Genomic DNA, 21459 nt, shown 5'->3' with positions numbered 1-21459 from the left:
TGCTAAAAAGCATCATGAAAATAATAATTTGGCTTGATAATAATAAAATCCGGTTTACAAAACGCCATTTCGAAAGAGTGAAAATAAATCGCTATTAATTCGATTGACACTCATGGACAAGCGCCATCTATTCATAAAGGTATACGAGGAATCACACATAATATTCCCTTCAAAAAATATTGCACATTCGCGCAAATGAAGCACTCGCTCCTTCGTCGCCTCGCTCATATGCACTCGGTTCGTAAATAACTATTTCCACACCACTTTAAAAACTTATACATGTTCTACCAACTTGGTAGTATTACATAAAAAATAGACAATACAATGTAAGATATCGCGACAAGATTATTATCTAACAAAAAATTCAAAAAACTACATAATTACAAATCCAAAAAATATAAATTTAAAACAAAATAATTCTCATGTTCTTTTGAATAGAAATCTACAGCAATGTAATTTATCATTGTTTTATTAAAAACGTATTATGTACTGTCGCGAGCAATAAATTTTGGTCGTCAATGTCATTTCAAAATTTGGTTAGATTGTCACAAATTTAAAAAAATTCCCTGCCAGATTATGCCCACGTCAACAAAGTGTCAAAAAATTGAGATAAAAATGACAATTAATGTCATACAACATGATGATAGGTTATGATATTTACGACTGTTTTACAATGGAGTATTTTCGATTGCGTCAAAGAATGACCTTGACGACCAAAATTTATTGCTCGCGACTGTACATACATATTTATTAAATTTATTAAATACTTATTATAAACTTTTGAGACCTATTGATTTAAAGGCGAATGTAATTTACAGAATTGATATGACGATTCCTTCTTTCAAGGTATAATTTATTCATTACATCTTTTCAGGTTAAAGCAAAAAATATTTTTATCATTTTTAATCTTTCATGTCATTCTTTATTTGAATAAAGTACCTAAATAGGTAATTTCCATTGACTAGGTATATTCTTCCTCAAATAAACAGTGTTTCAAGACACATTATTCAGTTTATTACAAATAAATTAGTGGTTATGAAATCTATCAAAACTTCGCATTAATGTATAGCATATAGGTAAAAATAGTCACACCCAAAATGTCGGTAATTTTAAATTAAATTAAGGGAAAGATGGGGCAGGTTGTCATACAGGGAAAGTTATAAAAGAGCTAATACAAATCGTACAGAAAAACTTAAGCATTCGAGTACGTTATACCAAGAAATTATTACCTTCTACTCATAACATATGAAAATCATAACAAACGTATAAACAAGAGTGTATAGAGGGAAAATTATTTTGGTCCATTTTGAGTTATTACAAATTATTATAAAATCAAAGCGTTTTGTAAACAGACATTTTTTGCTTATATTTCCGTGATTTACTTATTTGTCTGAGTCTGATTGGTAGTATTAGATCGAACCTACCTTCATTTGCTTCATCTTTACGGATAAAGAACCTGAATAATTTGTCTATGTAGCCCAGATCGGAAGCTAAAAAACAATGATAAAGAAAATAAAGAAAAAGAAAATTGACATAGTCCATGGGTATCCAACAATTTTGCTTTGTCTTCAAAGAAAAATAAACAATAACTCCCATTTTTTTTTAAGTTTATTCAACTTTATTAACAAATCAATCATACCTGAGCGAGTATACGGCATATTATCTCTATTAGATATCTATGTATATGTTTTGTGGGAGTACCATTTTTTATTAAAGCAAATGCAATTACTCAAGATTATATCGAGCGATCCATTGAATTTGTTATTAAAGTTGGCGCTGAAACTGAAGCCGTAGGTCTTTTTGAATCGATACACTTATTTGTGTATAAATTAGGTAATGTTAGAAAATGCTATCAGTGGTGTCAAACGAAGGACCTGTTTGTGCTTAGAACAAAATGGTGAACACTTTCAGCACCTGTTGTAACATTCTTTAATAAAATAAACATTACCATTGTAATTTTTCTTTTAATCCCTCGAATCCTTAATTCGCCATTTTCTGTTTTACAATTGTCATTAAATGTTTGCCGCGATAGTTCAAAATTAGACATGCGTTGACAGTTCCAGCGCCAACTCTATAACAAATTCACGATAGAAAGATCATGACTTGGAAGATTATTAAGAAAATATCAACAGAGAGAAGTAAAAAAAGCATTAGGTTGACCTTTAATCATGGGTTCCTACTGTATTGAGCATGCCTACAGAAACTGAGCATGCGCTTGTCAAACAAAATTTAAATACAATTATTGCGTTAGTTATGATAACAGAAAAAGATAATAGATAGATACTATATTACTCCTATATTATAAGAAGAGAAAGCAAGTAAACAATGTACTAATCTATCGCGCGATCAAATTAATTTGTAATCAAGTTATGCATGGCTTTGAATCCGTATGTCTTTTACGATTGATATGTCGAGATCTAACCTGTGTTTCAAACTGTGTTTATTGGAGCGTGGAGTTCAAGTAACGACACACGATTTCGAAGTCATGAATAACTCGATTACAAATTAATTTGATCGCTCTTTACAAAACAGAATATTTCTTGCCAGTTGTCAAAGTAATGTTTCGCCGTCATTACAAAATGTATTTTCTCGTCTATAATTTATAACGTACCAGTGTCCTCTATCTCGGAATGTTGCGTACCGCTGTTTTGGGAATCGATAAATGGGTAAAGCATGATCACAATCAAAATATTGCACTGTTTTTACGATATAAAATAGTATCACAATCAATGTGTTCAGGACGGATACGGCACTTCACTATCAATAAAATAAACTAGCTCCACTAAGTGTAAATAAACGAAACTTAACCTCACTAGCTACACAACTAGAGTTACTGCGGAGAATTAACTCGAGATTGCACAGATTTAAGAAAATTGATCTGACCACCTTGACCGATCTCTCTAAACTAACTTTGTCCGTCAAAGGCTTTATGGGGTAAGTTATGGCAGTATTGGAATAGGTAGACAAACCATTGTAGGTATCCTGTAGGGTGCACACCGATTGGTACATTGCAAGGATGAGTGAGAGGGGCATCAGGCCCTGTTGGGGTGGGGTAGGGTGAGTTGTGCAGATATTTTTTGTTATTGTTTCTCGAACTGGTCGAACGTGAGACTATGTAAGATTTTTTCTGAAATTTGTATCGATGCTAAATTCCTTTCTAACAATACCCGATTGCATAAAGTAGGATGGTTAATTGGCAAACGCATAATTTCAATAAAGAACTGCAAGATATTGTGTCATCATCAATCATTAAATTGAAGCGTCTAAGACTGCATTTAATCTTCTTTATTGGCATGGCTAAACTGCCAAGTATTTTTTTTTTTAATTAAAACATGTTGCTGATGTGATGGGTAGATACTTTATTCTTATTTGTCTTGTGTTTTATTTGCATCATTTGTTACTTCTACGTAATAGGTTTTTTAATTAGGTACTTTTTATTCTAAATCGTCTGTAATTGAATGCTTAGTTTATTTGTTGGAAATTATTATCTAGTATTACATATTATTACGCAAGACATTTTAAAAGACATTTCCAACGAAAAGTTAGAAAATTCGACAAAAGTTACATGTCTGTGCAAATCAATAAATACATTAATGTCTATAAAACATAGGTATATCGGGTGTTCATTTAAATTTCCCGTCAAAGTTGCCGTTGAAGGGTCGATTGTGAATACACCACAGATTATGGATCATAGATCAGCTGTTTAAATCTAACCCAACTTTTTGCGTTGTTTGTGTTTTTAATCTGCAGACTGACGAGTGGTGCGTTCACAATCGACTCTTCAATGCCAACTTTGACAGGGTATTTAAATGAACACCAATAAATTTTGTAGGTACGTGTTTGTATTATTTAGTTTATTTAAATTAAAATGATAAATAAACCACTCAGATCCCATACGGACTTTTGAAAACAAAAAGTAAAATTTACGAAAATTAATTATTTGCGCCGATACTTAATAATCAAAAGTCATGTGTTCTTTATGAGTAGTTAGCTTACGAAGTTAGTCATTTTCTGAAAACATCATAACCAAATGTATAGAGTGGTACAAAAACTTTAAAAAATTTGTGCAATACCTAGGAAAAAAATTAGAAACAAACACTCTTATTATTTATTAGTAGTCGCTCATTCGCACTCGCCTGACACGCTTACAATTTCCTCATCATCATCATCATATAAATGTCACTACAAGCATACTGCAAGTTGTCAGCTTTGCCTGGAATAATTTACGACAGGACTCCTTACCTTTTAAAATTATGTAGAAAAATACAGTAGGTAAGTAGGAATTCTGAAAAGAACCATTTCATACCTGTTCGCTTCAACAATTGCAATGACTTGCTAATTTTGTTAACAGTCAAACAGTGGGTGCCACATCCAGGATAAATTCATGCGGGGTAAGTGAAAAAAAAACTTTTATTGGGGGGTCATAAACATTTTTGAAAATTCGAGGGAGTGCCACATTTCAGGTAAATTTTTGGCTAGCGACAAGAGTAAGAGGAAGTAATGGACAATATTTTTTTTTTAACTCACTAACTTCAAAATGAAATTTCGCAAACGCAACAGTTAATCGCGAACGTAGATTTCGCGCACTAGTGCTTCAAAATCATCCAAAAAGCATTGGCTTTTTAAGCACTCTGAAAATAATTTGACTTGATAATAATAAAATCTGGTTTACAAAACGTTATTTCTCCAATTTGGATGTTGAAAATTTCGAAAGAATGAAAATAAATCGCTATTAATTCGATTGACACCATCTATTCATCATCTATTCACTAAATTGGGAACTATTGGGTAATAATTTCAAAAAATACTTATTGTACAAATCTCGATGCGAGAAGACGTATTCGGCACATTCGCGCAAATAAGCACTCGCTCCTTCGTCGCTTGTGCCTCAAACAATGCGCTCATATGCGCAAAATGTCTTCTCGCACTCGGTTCGTAAATAACTATTACAGTTCAAAAAACTAGTTCAAAGTCGTTCAAAATTTCTCGAAAAACACGTCTTTCCCTATAATTGTTTTTGTAGTAATCAGCATCATGTCTCTCTGTAACTGTTCCTTTCATCTTACAAATTAGCAAAACAAAGAGACTTACTTTTCAAAAACCCTATGTTTTCTCAATAAAAGATTACATTTTTAGTAGAAATCGGTGGTAGATTAGAAAGAATCTGATGGCGACATAACGTGACCCGATCAGTCAACACTTGAGGTCTGTAGACTTATAAAGTGATACCTAGAGGAGGTAAGGTTTTGTGATTGTTTAATTTAAGAAGGCACCCCAACACCGACAATCACAATTGAATAAATAAAAAGCGCAAATAGATAGTAGGGAATAATCCAGGATAATCAGGATGAAGTCTGTAATAAAATAACCCAATAATAGAGAGGAAGAGCGTGTGCCAGCCGAGGCAAAGCAGACAGGCTCCGATTATCCTGCTTATGTATGTCGATTACTTCTCTAACCTGCTTATGGCGGTCTCTGCCGTGTTGTAAGAATGTGTGAGACCCGTTTTAGGTGTTCACAGATTCCGATGCTATCTATCTATTTTGCCACCATGCAAAAAGAGCTTTACCGGAGATTAACGAGCTTTAAGCTAACCACTATGTAATTCAATTATTTGACATTATGACTCTCCTTATGGCTTTTTAACGCAGATTTGTTCGCACGTAAAATAAACAGCTCTCTTATGGCATCTTTCGGTCATTTGGCCATTATCCTTAAGCACCAGTACTTCAACCGCGACACTTTTACGGCCCGGACTAAGTGACAACATGAAGATATCGACGCTCAAATCTCTCCTTTAACAGATTGCCACCAATAAAATTATAAGCATTTTTAAGCACTTTGTGCCAATATAAGCAAAAACTGCCTCGATAACGAATTTTCTGTTTTGGAATTATTATAACCAAGGACGGTGGTTGACATTCCGATTTTGTGTCGGGTAGTATCAGTTCAAATTAAAATTTCATCCATATAATTTATTCATGGAAACGCCAGTTTATGTTCGGTAGAAAATGCTACCTAACAAGACAGCTAGCTCCCAGTAAATTAAAAAGCAATCTAAACTTACCAATGGTACATGTGGGCATGTCCTAACTTACCCCACCAAGTTAAGGACACGCCCTAATGTGGCACACGCGCTCTCAATACACTAAGCCCCGCCTAGAACAGCTGCAATGATTTTTTTTGTCGGTTGTCCCCTCAATAAAGGAACAAAAAGAGATGAAATGTATCCTTGACGTTGATGTGCAGTTGGTTTTTTAATACGTTTTTCCTTTTTCGACGTGCCTTCTAGATTCCCGCTTGTTAAAAGGGACACGATAAGTCCTAATTATTGTAAAAGGAACAACCACGAATTTTCCTTTAATGGGAGTAATTTGCACGATGCATCATTATTTCACATGATAAAGTATATTCGAGATCAAGATATAGTATCTGTCATTTTTAACATTAAATTTCTTCTAATCTTGCAGCACCGATGTAATTAAGCTGGAATGTAACATATGATTGCGTAATCATACTAGCGCCACTTTTTATTGTATTTGTACATTACACAAGGTATTAATTTAATTAGAATTATGATTTACAAACTGCATTATGTAAATACTACTGAAGCTCAATCACTCAAACATTTATGAGTGAATTACGAGTCAATAGACCTTGATAACTGTAAAGAATTAACAACCGCTGCTAAAATATTATCATTATTAGTTAACACGTGTTGTAAATGAAATATCTACTCAATTACATAAAATAGTTCATCGTATTAAAGCTTAAATTTCTATTTATAATCTACATACCAAAAAAAAAAAACAAAAAACTTTAGGTGTGATTTTTATGAATTGCACCCAGTATTTTTTGTTGTGTACTTTAGATAATCTTCAAGACAGAATGTCTTGACCAATTTAAAACATTGATTTAACCGTTCGATATTGTTAGAAGAAACAACATCTAATAAATGGATTTTTTGATTAATACTCTGTTTTCTGTTATTTTGCTTCATTTAAACTATGCAACGATAAGCTGCAAGATTATCCTGGAATAATATTTTAGAAAATTATATTATTTATTTGCGACCGGATCCGACATTTTTAAAAAGTAACTGACTACAAAGTCATCTAGCATTCTGTTTACGTGCAAATTACCTGAATAATTTGATCATTACTATACAAAAGATTACTCTGGAGCTTTAAAATTTGCAATTCAACTCATGCTTAAGTCTAATAGTAAAATACACAAACCATGTTATCACTAGAATGATCGTCAACATTGTTTCTTGGTTTCATTTAGGTACACTAAAAATATCGCAATTTGTTTTGCCGACTTTATTTTTGATTTTTACTTACTGCAAGTTCTTTATTTTATCTAATACCATAAACCTTATTGAAACAAAGTTTCGTTGCAGTTCTTAATCGATATATAATCGATGTATAGTTTACACATTTTTCTTAATTTGTTGCATTTTTCTATGTTATTCACTCTGTACCTACGTTTAATTACTATTGAAATATAGGAGTATAATTTTCTTTGATTAGAGATTAGGTGATCGTCAACCACAGAAAAGATCTGAGGGAGGAGGATTTTTATTTGAATGAAATACTTTCCAGTTGTTAAATCCTTTAAAAAACGTGCCCCATAAATCTATAGATATAATTTGAAAGTCGTTGTTGAGCAGGGATGAAAGCTTATAAAAAGCACATTTCATATCATTTGACAGGCCAAAGCGGAAACAGCCCTCCGATAGAAACTAGTCCGAGGTGACAAGTATAGTATCCTCTCTAACACAGGGGCGGCAAGATTTTTTATACCTATTCATTGTACGGTCACGGTGAAACCCTCATTTTGAACAAGGAAGCATAAATAACTTGTATCAATGGAGGGGTAAATATAAAAAACGGAAATTTGCGGTTACGATGATATCATTTTTGTACGAACGATGGTTGTTTTAAAAAATGATGCATTTCTTAAAAATGTTGGTATTTTTTTTAGTACCTACTTACGGTATAGCTTTCAATTAATCCATCAGTTCTAAACACGAACAGCTTGGGAACAACTTCAAAATGAAAACCAATGCAACGAGTGGTTAGATAACGCTGCACGTGTTCGGAGCTGGCGAAAAAGCTAATGACAGCTTGGACTTTCCCCAACGTAAACAATACAAGTGCAAGCAACCAGCATCGTTTTTGCTTTTGCACTTGAAACTACGTTAAATATTTTTTTGCAGGTAAAAATTACCTCCTTTATTATACACATAATTTAAAAAAATAAAAAATCTGAAATCTTTATATCTAAAATATATACCTATGCATCTACCTACTGTCAATTAAAGTTAATTTGATAAACTAAACTCAAGCAATAGATATTTGTTGTTCACACATGTGTTATAATTATAAATGTACTTGTTCATATCAACGTAACTAACATTTCTGAAAATGTAGAATTGAGACGATATTTTTTTAGATTTAAATGCAACTTCAATGTTTTAGACATGTTCTTACCAGGCGCTTTTTCTAGGAGACACTTTCAAACACCGCAGGGGCCAGTTTAGCCACCAGCACTTACTAAAAGGGTGAACGGTAGAATTGCAGGTGGTCGACCAGATAGCAAAATCAACGTAAAACTGCATCTCCTTAAATATACCTACAAATGTGGCACAACAAAGACCGACTAATTATGCATTAGAGTGCTTCTATTATATCTTAAATTGAAAAGTTTTATAACTTTTATTATGTGTATTATGTTAATCAATATGAACTGTGCAAACTTATCATGTGATTCCTAACCTTGCATTGATTAAATCTAGGGGAAGTAATTTTAAATTTATTAGTAATACAGGGGGGATGTTTAGAACATTGGTTTTATTTAAGGTTTTTAAGAGTAATCTAATTAGAGAAGGAATACTGCTAAAGAAATAGTAGTTTATTTGACGAGTTCTTGTGTAATTGAGGTTTTTTGGCATGAATGGGCCAGTTTAAAACGCGAGTGAAACGAGCGTTTTAAAGGCTCACGAGTGCCAAAAAAGCCCAATTGACACACGAACGAGTTGAATACAACGTTTTTTTGTTCGACGAGCCCCTTAAAGGCTCCAAATCGCTTAAAATCTTTAAAATTAGCTTGACTTTTCGTTTTGACAATTGGTGACATTTATCAAAATCCGTTCACATAAGAGAAAATTCTCTAATTCTGACACTGTCGAACAAAATACTTTTATTGTGTGCTAAATTGAATAAGATTGAATAAATATCTACCTATTTTTACCACATTTGGCTAATTAAAGATGAAACAAATATTTTTATGTACTATTATTGATTAAATTTAGTTTCAAGTTTAAACGTCTAAACTTGTCAAACTCGTAAATAGTAAGAAAAGACAGAATGGAGTATAATAAAGAAAATAATTTTACTTAAAGAACATGTAGCTAGATAATTTTCTAAAAAAATTTGAACCATAATTTTAGTGTACTATTGGGGACACGGAAAACTGGGCAGATGTGTCATTCAGTTGTCAAAATTTCTAAACCATACCTTAGCTACTCATAACTAAGTTGACAGTTTTTTTGAAAATATCAATTATAATGACGGTAAAGGTGCATTTACATTGACACTTTTTGAAATGACAATAACAGACTGCCCAGGATTCCATGTCCCTCATTGTACCTACCTACCTTTAATTAAAGATGGTGATGATAATACCTAATTGATGTATGTCTTAAATTGTTCATTGTTTTTTGAGAATAACAAGGTCAAATTTATTTAACGGAAACCAAAAATGTTATGTACTATGGCGGACAATAAATTTAGGCCGGCCTGTCATTAGCTTGACATCAAAATGTGAAGCTGGCATTATGTTCAACTAACCCCATTTTCGATTTTTGTCATTCTTGTCATCGTGACAGCGATAATCAAAATTAAAATTGGGAAAAGAAGCGTGCACCAGAGAGAAGTGCTACTACAAATCAGTTATGCTAGTGCGTCATGATCTGTAAGTTACGAAAAAGGCGAAGGAAACGCCAAAAAGCTTGAAAACCTTCAGTTTGACAAACTGACACATCAGTCATAATGACAATAAATGGTCGCTTGCATTGACTTTTTTGAAATGTCAGAAATTTGCCGCCCTAAATTTATTGTCCGCCATAGTACTTCAGTTGATTAATTATATTGATTACTTTTAGAACTTTATTTCAAAAACTACGTAATTACTAATAGGTAAGCCATAATAATAAAAAAAATATATTTTTTTCTATTCATTTTGATTGTGACCAGTTCCTAGTAACTTTTCAGTTGCTAGGTTAGTGACAGGGAATTTTAGATAACACTAAATCCAGTCGCAGTTGGCAACTCTCGGAGGCGCCATTTTGGCAGAAACGTCTCGCTGACATGACGACTGGCGCAAACGTTTTTCGACGTAAACTGTGTGCGCATATCTATAAAATTGAGTTTTGGTACGAAATTTCAGGATTCAAAAAGAAAATGCCACGTCGTCTATTCAAAGTTGAGGCCAAACGGTTAATATTGACTTGTTTCGAGACATTTATTGAAGCCAACGAAAAACAACTCACAAAGATGAACATCGCCAATAAAGTTAACTCTATTTGTGCTGTTTTGTTATATGTACATTTTGCCTAGAGTTGTAGTTTGATGCCGTCTGCCTTTTCATCCCCTATAAAGCATTTGTTTCTTGGTGTCTAATTAGTTTTTATAATATATTTGTATTAATCAATGCAATTAATTGAAAGGTCTGATTACCTTTAGTAATCCCCAGGTATTTTTCACGTTTTGATATTGAATGATCTGTTCTGTACTTGGACATAACCCCACTTTTCAACAGACGTGATCACAGTATCAAACAGACGTTTTTGTTTCTCCTACTACAAATATTAATTTCTGTTATTAATTTTGATAAATACATTGAGATTTTGCTTTACTACCATAGTCAAGTTTTGACAATTGTGACATTTCCACATCACATTCACACCACACAAAAATTTAGTGTAAAACGTATGCACCACACAGCTAAACAGCGCCTACTATTTTTTTCGTTGCGGTAATAATCAAAGTGAATAGATAATTAATAGTTATTTATGTATTACGCCATAAAAGCCAATTTACGCCCGCAATACATACACTATTTTATGCACGATTAAGGCCTAAAACCTTAAAATTTAACAAACATTTAACAAACATGTTCGCATCGCGTAGTAGTTGCTCCCGTTAAATTTTTAGTTTTGCGCATAACCTTGGGAACAGTGAAAACAACGGTTGCCATTTTGCCAGTTTCAATTTTCGATTATAAATTCATTAACGAAATAATGAATGAGGTTGAGAAAGCGACAGAAAACGCAAGAAATAGCGGCTTGCTGCCTGGAAAATTCAACCAAGTGTACGAAATAAAGTTAAATAATTGTTGTAACTGCATTGTAAATGTACCTACAGTATCCAAAATAGTTTTCAATGAATAGTTTAAATTTCAATGACATTTTTGACTTTTATTTGACATATCTTTATGGCCCATGGACATAAAGTGGTCCGTGGGCCATAAAGAGATGTTTATGTCAAGAAAATGTTGCATACCTAATTGTCAAATTATAATAAAATCCTGCATAAAAATACTTACATGGTTGAGATCGCCGTTGTCTGTAATTCACATTTCCATATGTACAAAACCTTTCCAAGCTATGTACTGCCTCTGGGGGCCACATTTTTTCATGTTTTTTGGATCTTCCAGCATTCCTGAGGTTGTTGATTCACCTGTAGGAAAATGAAAGAAAAGTGTACAGACTTTTTAAAAAATAAAAAAATCAATTTAACAGAAGATATTTTATTTTTGTAATTTTTTACTTTTACTTGAAAAATATGTAATTAATTTTTTTGTTCGACACTGTCAGAATTTGAGAATTTTCTCCTGTGTGAACGGATTTTGATAAATGTCACAATTTGTCAAAACGAAACCTCAAGCTATTTTTAAACATTTTCAGCGATTTGGAGCCTTTAAGGGGCTCGTCGGACAAAAAAACGTTGTATTCAACTCGTTCGTGTGTAAATTGGGCCTTTTTTGGCACTCGTGGGCCACTATTGCCAAAAAAAGCCCAATTTACACACGAACTCGTTAAATAAACTACTAGTCTCTTCTTTTTTTACATTCATCTCGCGTACCGACGTAAATTTGGTCATTTTGAATTTTGCCGTAGGTAGGAATTACAATATTAGATAAGCATTTATTTTGTATCGTATAAAGCTTGTTTGACACGATGCTAAATTTTGTAGAAAATTTGTTAGAAAATGAGAGAGAACCTCGATCAGGATCAATTAACGAGCAGGATCATAGTCTGTCTTTGTCAGATCCTGATCGTTCATTGGCCCTCTCTCATTTTCTAACAAATTTTCTACAAAATTTAGCATCGTGTCATACAGCCTTTAGATGCTTCACCCCGTTTAATTTCGCACCAAAAAACGACATCAGTATTTTATGTTTGTAACAAATGGGAAGCAAACAATAACACTTGAAATTATTTATTTTCTACTGAACACATTTTAATGACAAAAACTGAAACTTTAAATTTTTACCCAGATTCTTTTTGTCGGTGTCTATTTAGCCAAATTATCACTGCTACCAACAAGAAACATCGTAAAGCTGTCATCTCAGAAATCAATGACACTGATAGAAAACATTCACAGAGGTACTTACCTATCTTTCTACTTGACCACTTAACCAAAAGCAAATATTCTTGAGTTTTTTTAGACTCTTGGTGAACTTACGTGTACGTATAAGTAGTGTTAAATTTGGTGATTTTAATTTGGACAAAGTTTGTTTATTCCTATTAACTACGGTTACAAAATCAATATCAAAATAGAGGTAAGTAGCTATAAAAGAAATGTTTTCTGGGTCATTATCTTTTTCCAAATAACTTGAAAATTATGTTACCAATTGTCTTTTATTGTTAGGTGTAGGAGTTATTAATAACCCTAAGTATTTTTTTCAAAAATGATTTTGGCCCGGTTGCATAAAGCGATGTCAAGTCGTTGTTGAAGTTAACATAATGTCAAGCGATCTGATTGGAGGATATTTAACATTTTATTTGAATCAGCCAATCAAATGGGCGGATTTCCGACTTGACGCGTTGTTAGCTGACACGATGTTAACTAAGCTTTGTGTAATTTGCCTCCATTTTGATTCTCTAATAGACATATTAACGAACGCGACGTCATCATCTGGGATGTCCTTATAGCCATTATTTCACGGAACATTTTACGAACATTTTTAGGTTGGCAAAGTTTGATTCGTCATGAGTGTCAGTTTAAATTACAAAATGTGCAAAGAATTATTTATCAGGATTTATCAAGCAACAAATTCGCGACCGTATTTTTGGGAATTTCACGTATTTCAGCAGGCGTACATGAAAGATTATCTTTCATATTCGTGTTTTGTGACAGAATTTGGATAAAACAAAAGGCGACTTTGAAGACTTGATCAAATTTTCACTTTTAAAATTAAGACATTACCAACCGCCACGATAATCCCTAAATCGAGGAAAGTAAACATTTTTGTTTAAAAACGGCTTAAAAAGAGCAAATTACAAAAAATAGTATAAAAAACTCGTTTCATAAGACCTTGAAGCACTCATTCTCTAAAATAACTCGTGGCTACGCCACTCGTTTTTTAATCTTGAATTCGTGCTTCAAGACTGGTCTTATGAAACTTGTCTTTTAATATACTATTATACAACCGGGCCTTTATGTTTTTTAAAATCTTGGTGCTATGAGATACAATAGTATGTATATTATTTAAGGAGCGGATAATGATAGACGGCTATTACTTGTGAAGATGATCATCCGACCGAGTAATACCTAGCCATTATCCGCGAATAAAATAGGTACTTTTTCTATGAACTATGAAGAGAAATTGTTAAATAAATTTCATTATTAGACAAACTGAAACAGACGTTTTACAATTATCACTTTGTACACTTGATATCATTGCATTAAAACTTGCGATTGCACTTCACACACTAGTTGCTGATATTTGCAGTGAGTTTTGAAATTATTATTCAACGGGTCGTGGGTAATGAATCCTGTTATCCAGTGAAAAATACTTTAATAATTACAGTGTTATCTAATAGGAGTAGAAAAACCTTTTTAACTGTGCAGTAATTTTAAGTGTATATTAATTTTTATTTTTGACAACATTCTTATTAAAGTTTTTCTTATATTCATTTCTTAAGATTAGATAGGTATGTATGTAGGTATAGTGTATATTTTCCCAGATATGTCCTTTATTGATAATTATTGCTGAAAACTTAACTATTTATGCCTTTATTATTAAGGGACATTTAATAACCATGCTTGTTCAGTAAAACCACTTTTCTAACGGCTTCCGAATACTATTTTTTCGCATTTTTTATGAAAGTGTAAAATAATGTTTATATTGTATATGTATAAAGTTACTTTGTTACTTTGTTTATTTAAATAAACGTAAGCAATTAAATTTGTTTAATTTTACTAGACAGAATAAAAAAAATGTTGTTACGTAAATTCCTTGATAAAATGGCGATATAAAATGAGATATTATTGGAAAAAATTCAAATGTAAGTAGCAACCACAGTGTTTGTCTCTGTCAGTACTGTTCAAAAATATCAAGAAATCTTTGCCTTCTTGGAACCAGAGAAACTTTTATCTGCAGTTCGTTAAAATTGCTTTAATCCTAAACAGGTAGTTTCTTTTAGACGAGTTTGCAGGAGAGTGCAGGTGAAGGCCTAGTACGAGTACCTACTGAAAACATCGCACTTTCTAAAAGTAAAGACTCCCAGAATGTAAAGAAATTTACATATAGAAAAAATATTATATGTAGTTATTATTGTTGTTATATACAGTGTGATCACTGATCAACAATTACTTAGATAAGGGCGGCTATGACTTTGACAGTATTAAATTTTTTGTATCTTTGCTAACTTTAGCTAGTAAACGTGTAAACAACTGTCACTATTAATTAAATTTTAACGCAAAATAGTTATTTACGTTAGAGTGCGGTAGGTGTATTTTACAGGGCGACAACTACGTTTCCTGATTAGTTGGAGCGATGTAAAATACCTACCGCACGACATTTGTATTTGATTTTTCGGTTGAGCAAATGTTTTATTTTGCACTTTTGCGGATTTTTATGAAATAACAAATATCAAACTTTTTGACATACAGAGCTGCCAACCCGCTGGGTTGTACTTTCCTTATTATGATTATTACCCATTTATTAGTCAATTAAAAAAAAACATCTCGGAAAAATAAGACATGTAAATGTGTTTTTTGACACTAAATTAAAGTAAAGTATGAACACTTTAATTTTAAAGTAACTGTACAAAGAGAAAATTAACCGTGCGTGCTACCGCACTCCCCTAAATCTTTACATCATCCGTCAGTAAATCGCATTGACAGGTATGGTATATTTTACAGTTGGGGACGCCGAAAATGGTTTTTACTTCAGAACATAACAGATTCTTCATCGAATTTTACTTTTGTAATGGTGTTTTCAGTAATGGACAATGGACATACAGCGCTGTTGCCTGTTTTCCAAATTTTGCCTTCTTGGAGGCAGATTTCTTGAATGTTCTGAGAAATACGGTTCGAACGTTTCGTGAAACTGGAACTGTAGAACATAAGAAAGGGGGGAGACTAACAGTAGGTACGTACCCCAGGTGCCACAGCAAGTGTTAACCAACAAATGTAAAATAAAAATTGTTTATATTTAATAGAGTTTATAGACCGTGAATTCGAAATACGTCACAATCTTGAAACCCCAGGATCTTCAAACTAATTGTAAAAATCCCGTGCATTCAGTTTTAGGCTATAGATCCGCATAAGGGCAGAAAAGCCATGTAACTTCAACCAAAGAAGTTGAGTACGCCACTGATATCACGTTAGGACGGATAGGAAGATTTAAAAAGTTATCGAGTGCAACGCAAAAAGGTGCAAAAAGTTTTGTTACGCGGGTGCTAGTACATAACACGTGCACATTAGTTGCGTTCAGTGCGACCTTCGGCTATTGTTTGTTTCGAATTTTGCGTCTCAGTGTGATATTATCATGGAAAATTATACCAATAGTGAAATGACCGATGTGGTACTTTGTTACGGAAGTGCAGATGGTGTTGGCTTAAGGGCCGAACTTTGTATCGCGAAAAGTTTCCGGTGCGTCGTGTTCCGCATTCGCAAACATTTCTGGTTGTTGTCTACGGGAAAAAGGTACTTTTCGATTGCATTCATCAGCAAGAGTTTTGTGAGTGATTCGGATGTGCGTCGATCAACCTGATTTTATGCGAATATTGTTTTTAAGAGAGTTTTTATCATCAGCGTAAATCCCGGACGATGCAGCAAGTTTTGCAAGGGTTCGGAACAATCTACACGAAGGGCACAGGCCTGTATTAGAAATCACGACCGACATTTTGAACATTGTGTCTAATAATTGTAAGTACGGTTTTTGCTTTGACTTTTCCTTTCACTTGGTTTTCACTTACACGTTTTTGCGGCTGTTTGTTTAAAGTGTTTTTCGGCTATTTCATTCAAAACAAGGTTTTGTCACTCTCGGTTTTTAAATCGTTTTTGCGGATATTCATGTTTCGATTTATTAGAACTTTCAGAAGCGTCTCTTTCGGGATGGAATTAAGTTAAATTGGACTTTATGAATTTAAAATGTTTCACAACATTTTCGGTTTATTCATTTTCTGAAGATCCTGGGGTTTTAAGATTATGAAGTATTTCGAATTCACCCTGTATAACCTCGAGCAGACATAGGTCGATAATCTCAGGGACTTCTTTGATCTAAATAATTGTTGATCGCACTATACAAAATAGAGGATATTTCCAAAACAGCTAATCTAATAGGCACCAAAATCAATAATCCTTGAGTTCTCATTGTAGCGAACATTTTACAAAAAGAAAAATTCAGATCGATTAATTTTTTAAGCTGTAGGGAACGAAAGAAAATTTAGACAGACAGACACATGCACAGCCGACATGCGGAAAACCACTTTTCTTTATGTTTTAAAGATCCCACAAGTAGAGTTTGACCTTAACTTGCACAATTCTTTGTGGAATACCTAAAGGAGTAAAGAAAAAATATAACAACTGAAAAGTTCTAACAATAAGCTATTTTTGCAAACTGAAAAAAAAGTCTTTCGTGTTGAAAATTGTCAAATCTAACAATAGCAAATATTTAAATACTCCTAACTGACATCAAAACAATATGATCAATAAAAAAAAGAGATGAGGGGCAGCTATGGAAACAAAACTTCTGAACCGGTCCGGTTGTGTCAACAACAATTGTAAGTAGCTATAACAATACGATTGCGCGAAAAGCATTTTTACGTGGATAACAATTTACACAGAAACGATAATCGAATCTTTGGCCCGTTAAAATGAAACGATTTGCAAAGGATTAAAGAACTTTAGCATTCCTCTTAATCGTTTCTAATGACCCATTCACTTGTAATGGAATGGTCTTTCTTTGAAATTTACACCCCCCAACAAAGCTGAAGAAAAGGTGTTTAAGACGACTATAGATAATTGCATTCACTTACTTATTTTATTATTTATTCACAGCTTTCTCTTGTGAAATCATTTCCATATATATTTTGTGAAAATGACAAAAGTACCAAAAGGGAAATCGTTCCTGTTAAAAAGCTGGATAGGTGACATTGATGAACTAAAAACAAGAACAGTGAAATCCATTACTGATGAATTAAATGGTTGATTTTAGAGAAAAATTAATATAAGTTCTTCCTTAATACCTAATAATATCTTACGATGTCGAAAGGTCATTCTCGTGCTACAAACATATTTTAAATTGTCATGGATACAATTTATAACTATAGAAAATATTGAAAAATATATGATTACATAATCGATAATCTGTAAATACACATTGTGTTTCATTTATTTACCATTGTATTTCCTGAAATATTTCAAACAGAAATGCCCATCATAAATGCATTTTACATATTTTACTGCATATTCCGGACATCTTTAAAAGATTTTCATAGATTATCTAATAGAAAGCACTAACTAGACAGTCAACAAAAAAATAACTCTTTAATGTTAAATAACTTTGTTTACAAATGTTTCTATAGTGATTTTTTTCTTCTTTTTCTACCAAGAAAAATGTATCAAAAATTTGAAACTTTAGCTCTTAAAGTTTTATGGAGTTGCACCAAAAGAGTGCAGGTAATAAAAGTTTTTTTGCGGTGCAAGCAACAAGAACATTATTACTAAGTGTTTCGAGTTCATTACTACTAAATTGCATCGTTAATCAGACACCCAATTAGATTTTAACAAATTAACATAGCCATAAAAATCATATAAAATTCAGGAGAAGAATTTTAATAGAAAAAACAAAATATTGCTATAATAAAGTTACGAGGACTGAATTATTCATGATAGTAATGATGCCCCCCTCGTCATAACTAAATATATTTATACACACTTCTTTATAATTAAGAAACAGTTAGATATTGCCGACTTGCTACCGAATCCAGTTTGACGACAATAAATTCTCTTTTTATGAACTTATGTAAATTCAGTTTCTATATATAGGAACCCGTTGATGATCACGTTTCTCCTCTCAAAACTGATACACAACTCACGTTCATTATTGTCAGATTTCAATAATGTTGAAAGCACAACGCAGATTTCATCTCTCCGAACTATTTATCATTTGCCAGTTAGGTGAAGTGATGCAACAAGTGACATGATTGTTTCAGAAAATTACTCCTCTCGTAAATGTTGCACGATCAAAGAATAAATTCTAAGCTCATCCTTATGTATTACGCAATAAAAATAATGTATGTATAGAAATTGTAGCACATAAACCAAATTTCTTACAGCACCGTTCCAAGAAAGGCGTAGCCAATTGGATATATGCTGCTACCCGAATTCGAATAAAAATAATAAATGATTTAATTCACCACACTTGACCGCCAGTTTTCACGCTCGTAACTCTTGACATTTATTTATTTCAGGTTTTTGCACCTGTTATAAATATTGTACATTATACTTTATTGCTTTTAAATTTTACTTTCTTTCATATTTACATATTATATAGATATACGCAGAGAAAAAAGTAATGTAGGAACAAGTTTTTATGTCATAACTTGAATTTAAAATTGGAGCATAGAAGAATGAAACCGGATGGACAGTGTCTCGTCTGATGGAAAAGCAAAAAATACGTGTCAAATTGGAAGTGGAAAAAATATGCCAAATGTGGAACAGCTTTTAATCAAAATGACAGAAACGATAAATACAATAAGAAAAAAAAATGCAAATAAACCTTCCTTACAATCTGCGTTTCAAATGAACATTTTAACGAAATGTCTGCAGAGTTAAAACACCAACAAAGCAAAAAGTAAGGTTAGATTTAAACAGCTGATCCGTGATCACTGATCTGTAATCCGTGGTAGATTCACAATCGACTCTTAACACCTACTTTGAGGATAAATTTAAATGAACACCCATACCTAGTAAACTGAAATGACTTTATTGTAAATAAATTAATGATTTTTATGATTTTTCTCTCACTAACCGACAATGCTATTAAATGTCAACAAATACAGAATTAGACACGCTCGTCGACAAGATAATAGAACAAATAAGTTAAAAACATGCAATTGTGGTAGTAAATAATATCTTTCTTCAATCTGTATACTAAAAAAATATTTTAGTCAACGTCTGTGGCTGTGGTGAGTCTGCAGTTGTCAAAACATCTTGTGTATTTAATTAGTCAACTGGTTTCTAATATAAAATTATCTCCTACTGAAATAATTTCATTCAAATGACCAAAGATAAAAAAGTTGTCAGATTAATTTCTACCTAACAGATTTAATCGAAGGTAAAATAACAAGACCTAATTTTTTTATCGGGTAAATTTTTCAATTTTATGAAAACTTTTTGCTTTGACAATTTTACGACTTGAATTTGGGCATTTTTATTCTGGTTAGGTCCGAGAGGTTTAGTTCGAGGGTTAAACTTTTGAATTAAAATGCCCAAATATCATCGAGTAAAATTGTCTAAAGCAAAAATGTTTAAGTGAAAATTGGGAAATTTATTAGATACCTATAAAAAATTAGGTCGTCTTATTTTTGGCATAATTAACTCCAATCCGATATAAAAAATTAGGTCGTCTTATTTTTGGCAAAATGAACTCCAGAATACAAACTTTAACGTAAGGTAATTATTTATTTATAATATAGTTATTAAAAACACAATTATTAATAACAATTTGAGAATCTGACAAGAGTAGCATGCAATTTTAATCACTTTTGACACAGTAATAGAACGTTTTTATCGCGATAAATATTTTTGATTGGATGAAAGCAAGCGCTCTGATTGGCTAAACACGCACGTTTGATGTACGTGAGAAATATTAATCCTTGTTATTAATAAGTATTTTTTTTGCACTTTTCAAATCTTCGTCTAAAAATTGTATGTCTATGCTTATCTATTATTATTTTTACGTACCTACATATTTTATCATTACTCTCAACAACTTAGTAGGTACAGTTATGTACTTCCAAAATGTAATCACTCTTCCGGATGTGTTTTAGAAAATCTGCAAAATATTAACACAGAAATATTTGTTTTTCAATTAATATTAGCGTGAACAGATAAAACTGGTTGATTCAATGATTTCAGTGTGAATTTCTGATGGATGAAGAGCATTTTTAAAGTGTTACAGTTTTATAAATCTCATGGGTCGTCCAAGAACCATTACGGAACAAGCAATTCGGTACTTCTGTGGTGGAAGAAGCGAAGGTGCGGTGACGTTAAAAAATTATACACAGCGTGGCTAACCTCACAATGTAACAAATAAATCAAAGCTGTAACCTTCACTTACACATATATACGCCTAGTCGGAGAGAGAGGTCACTGTTTCTGATAACACAACTCTCCTGTATTACCGACACAGCTACCGTGGATTACTTGTCCTTATAAGCTGAATTTATTGGAATTTATATACGAACATCGCTTCGCCGGATGACTTTGGTGGGTCCAGCTCGTCCTTTCAGTTTTCATCTCGGCTTTTTATTAACTAGCAAAAGGGAAAAAACGTCTTTATTTGACTACCACAACTTAACACGTTAAAAATAGGAGATCGCGTACTTAAAAAGTGACAATACGCAAGAAGAACAACGAACAACAGCGACGTACATTAAAATAACGTTGCTTAATAACAGATGTCTTTTCGAAAACTTGCATACAAAGTTTTTATTGTACCGTATGTTTCAAATCGTATCATCAAGAGTGGCTGTGAAAAACAAAAGCATCGAAAATGTGTGGCGTAGCTGTACATTATTACAGATAACCACGGATTCAGATTCACATAACCTAACTTTGAATTTGCGAATTAGAGGGCTACTATATCTACGGGAGAGTGGCTCTGCCAAATATTGGTAACAGTGACTCATTCATTTTGAAACGTTTTTGTAAT

At 32.7% G+C, this 21459-nt stretch overlaps 1 protein-coding gene across 3 annotated transcripts in view; it reads right to left on the bottom strand.

Annotated features, from left to right (window-relative positions):
* The window catches only part of LOC138141573 (homeobox protein OTX2-like), an 89183-nt gene that overhangs the window by 20163 nt on the left and 47561 nt on the right, over positions 1-21459 (bottom strand). For all 3 annotated transcript variants that reach the window (XM_069062312.1, XM_069062311.1, XM_069062313.1), the window contains exon 2: positions 11611-11744. In XM_069062312.1, coding sequence (XP_068918413.1) covers positions 11611-11695 — 85 coding nt within the window. In that variant the 5' untranslated portion in view covers positions 11696-11744. The remainder of the gene's footprint in view (positions 1-11610; positions 11745-21459) is intronic.

Source organism: Tenebrio molitor, chromosome 1 (assembly GCF_963966145.1).
Source record: "Tenebrio molitor chromosome 1, icTenMoli1.1, whole genome shotgun sequence".
In the NCBI taxonomy this organism is placed as follows: domain Eukaryota; kingdom Metazoa; phylum Arthropoda; class Insecta; order Coleoptera; family Tenebrionidae; genus Tenebrio; species Tenebrio molitor.
Note: the sequence above shows the minus strand (reverse complement) of the source record. Positions and strands in the feature narration are given on the sequence as shown.